Source organism: Cupressus sempervirens, chromosome 5 (assembly GCF_028749045.1).
Source record: "Cupressus sempervirens isolate cs-2001-9-10 chromosome 5, ASM2874904v1, whole genome shotgun sequence".
Taxonomy (NCBI): domain Eukaryota; kingdom Viridiplantae; phylum Streptophyta; class Pinopsida; order Cupressales; family Cupressaceae; genus Cupressus; species Cupressus sempervirens.
In genome coordinates this window covers 566,465,899-566,467,152 of record NC_143122.1, presented here as the reverse complement: position 1 = coordinate 566,467,152, position 1,254 = coordinate 566,465,899, and the positions used below count along the sequence as shown (strand labels likewise).

Genomic DNA, 1,254 nt, shown 5'->3' with positions numbered 1-1,254 from the left:
CAATGCTTAATTTTCCTTGGGGTACTTTAAACAAAAACACTTCTACAACATTTAGTGGTTTTGTTCTTGCCAGCCCTAGAAGCGTGCCTTCCGTCTGCATAATTATGACTTGAAAAGGGCTCTACATGATTTCTAATAACTCCCCCTCTGACGTGTGATTTAGAAAATCCTTTCATTATTAAAATGGGACTATATTTGTACCCTAGATTCTATCCTATCAGATCAAATCAATCATCATAACTGAGATTTCATCTCTGTTCGTCCATGTCATCATCGAGTTTTTGGCGATGACATCATTGGCAAACCAATCAGCAATCGAGTTGGCTTACTAGTAAGCGTGCCTGACGTGAGTCTTTTTGAACTTTCCCAAGTCAAATTTGATGTCCTCTATGATGTTGGCAATCATCCAGGAAGGTGTAGATTGACCTTTGATGCAATTGATGATGTTTAGGGAGTTGCCCTCAAGCCACAAGTGCTCGATCTGAGAGGCCAAAGCCAGCTTAACAACATGTTTGGCCGCATTAGCTTCAGAAAAGTGGTTTGTTTGGTGACCAAGAGGGAATGAAATGGCCACAATTCCTCTACCTAAACTATTTCTAATTATGCCTCCACTTTTAGCTGGATTGGGGTTCCCCTTTGCCGCCTTGTCAAAGTTGGCTTTGTGCCATTCCTCAAGGGGAAAAGACCATCTTGCTTCCTTTTTTCTCATGGCCCTGTCTTTCTTACTGGCTTTTTTGATTCCACCTTCCTTGATATTTCCTCATTTAGTTATTACAAATTTCTCTAGAATTTGACCTTCAATTTTGTTAGCGATTATGAACTTTGGAGACTCTGTTTCTCTGAATATTCTATTGTTGCACTCTTTCCAGATTCCCTAGCAGAAGTGTGGGAGAGTCTAGGAGCTCATTAACTAAGAGTTCAAACTAGAGTGATGGCTTCTCCACTGGTAGAAGAAATCTAGGATACTAGCTAGGGGGTGCCAACTTAATCCAAGATCCTTAGTTAGGAAGATCCACACCTTGGAAGAGTAGGGGTAGTGGATGAATAAATGATTGATCATTTCTAGTTCATTCTTGTAGAGGCAACATCTATTGGGGATAATTTGGCCTCTCTTGGCTAAATTATCCATAGTGAGAATTTTGTCTTGTAGGAGGAGCCAAAAGAAAATGTTGATTTTAGGTGTGCGGCCAGAAATCCAGGCTTTGGCCTAAACAGGTTTCTCCATCCTGTCCCATATAGAGAAATAGCTACAAG

At 40.7% G+C, this 1,254-nt stretch overlaps 1 protein-coding gene across 1 annotated transcript; it reads right to left on the bottom strand.

The window, feature by feature from the left end:
- Window positions 1-328: 328 nt before the first annotated feature.
- Window positions 329-709, bottom strand: LOC149557189 (uncharacterized). The gene has a single exon (XM_089830145.1). It carries the CDS (start codon window positions 707-709, stop codon window positions 329-331), a length of 381 nt encoding a protein of 126 aa, XP_089686271.1.
- Window positions 710-1,254: the final 545 nt, after the last annotated feature.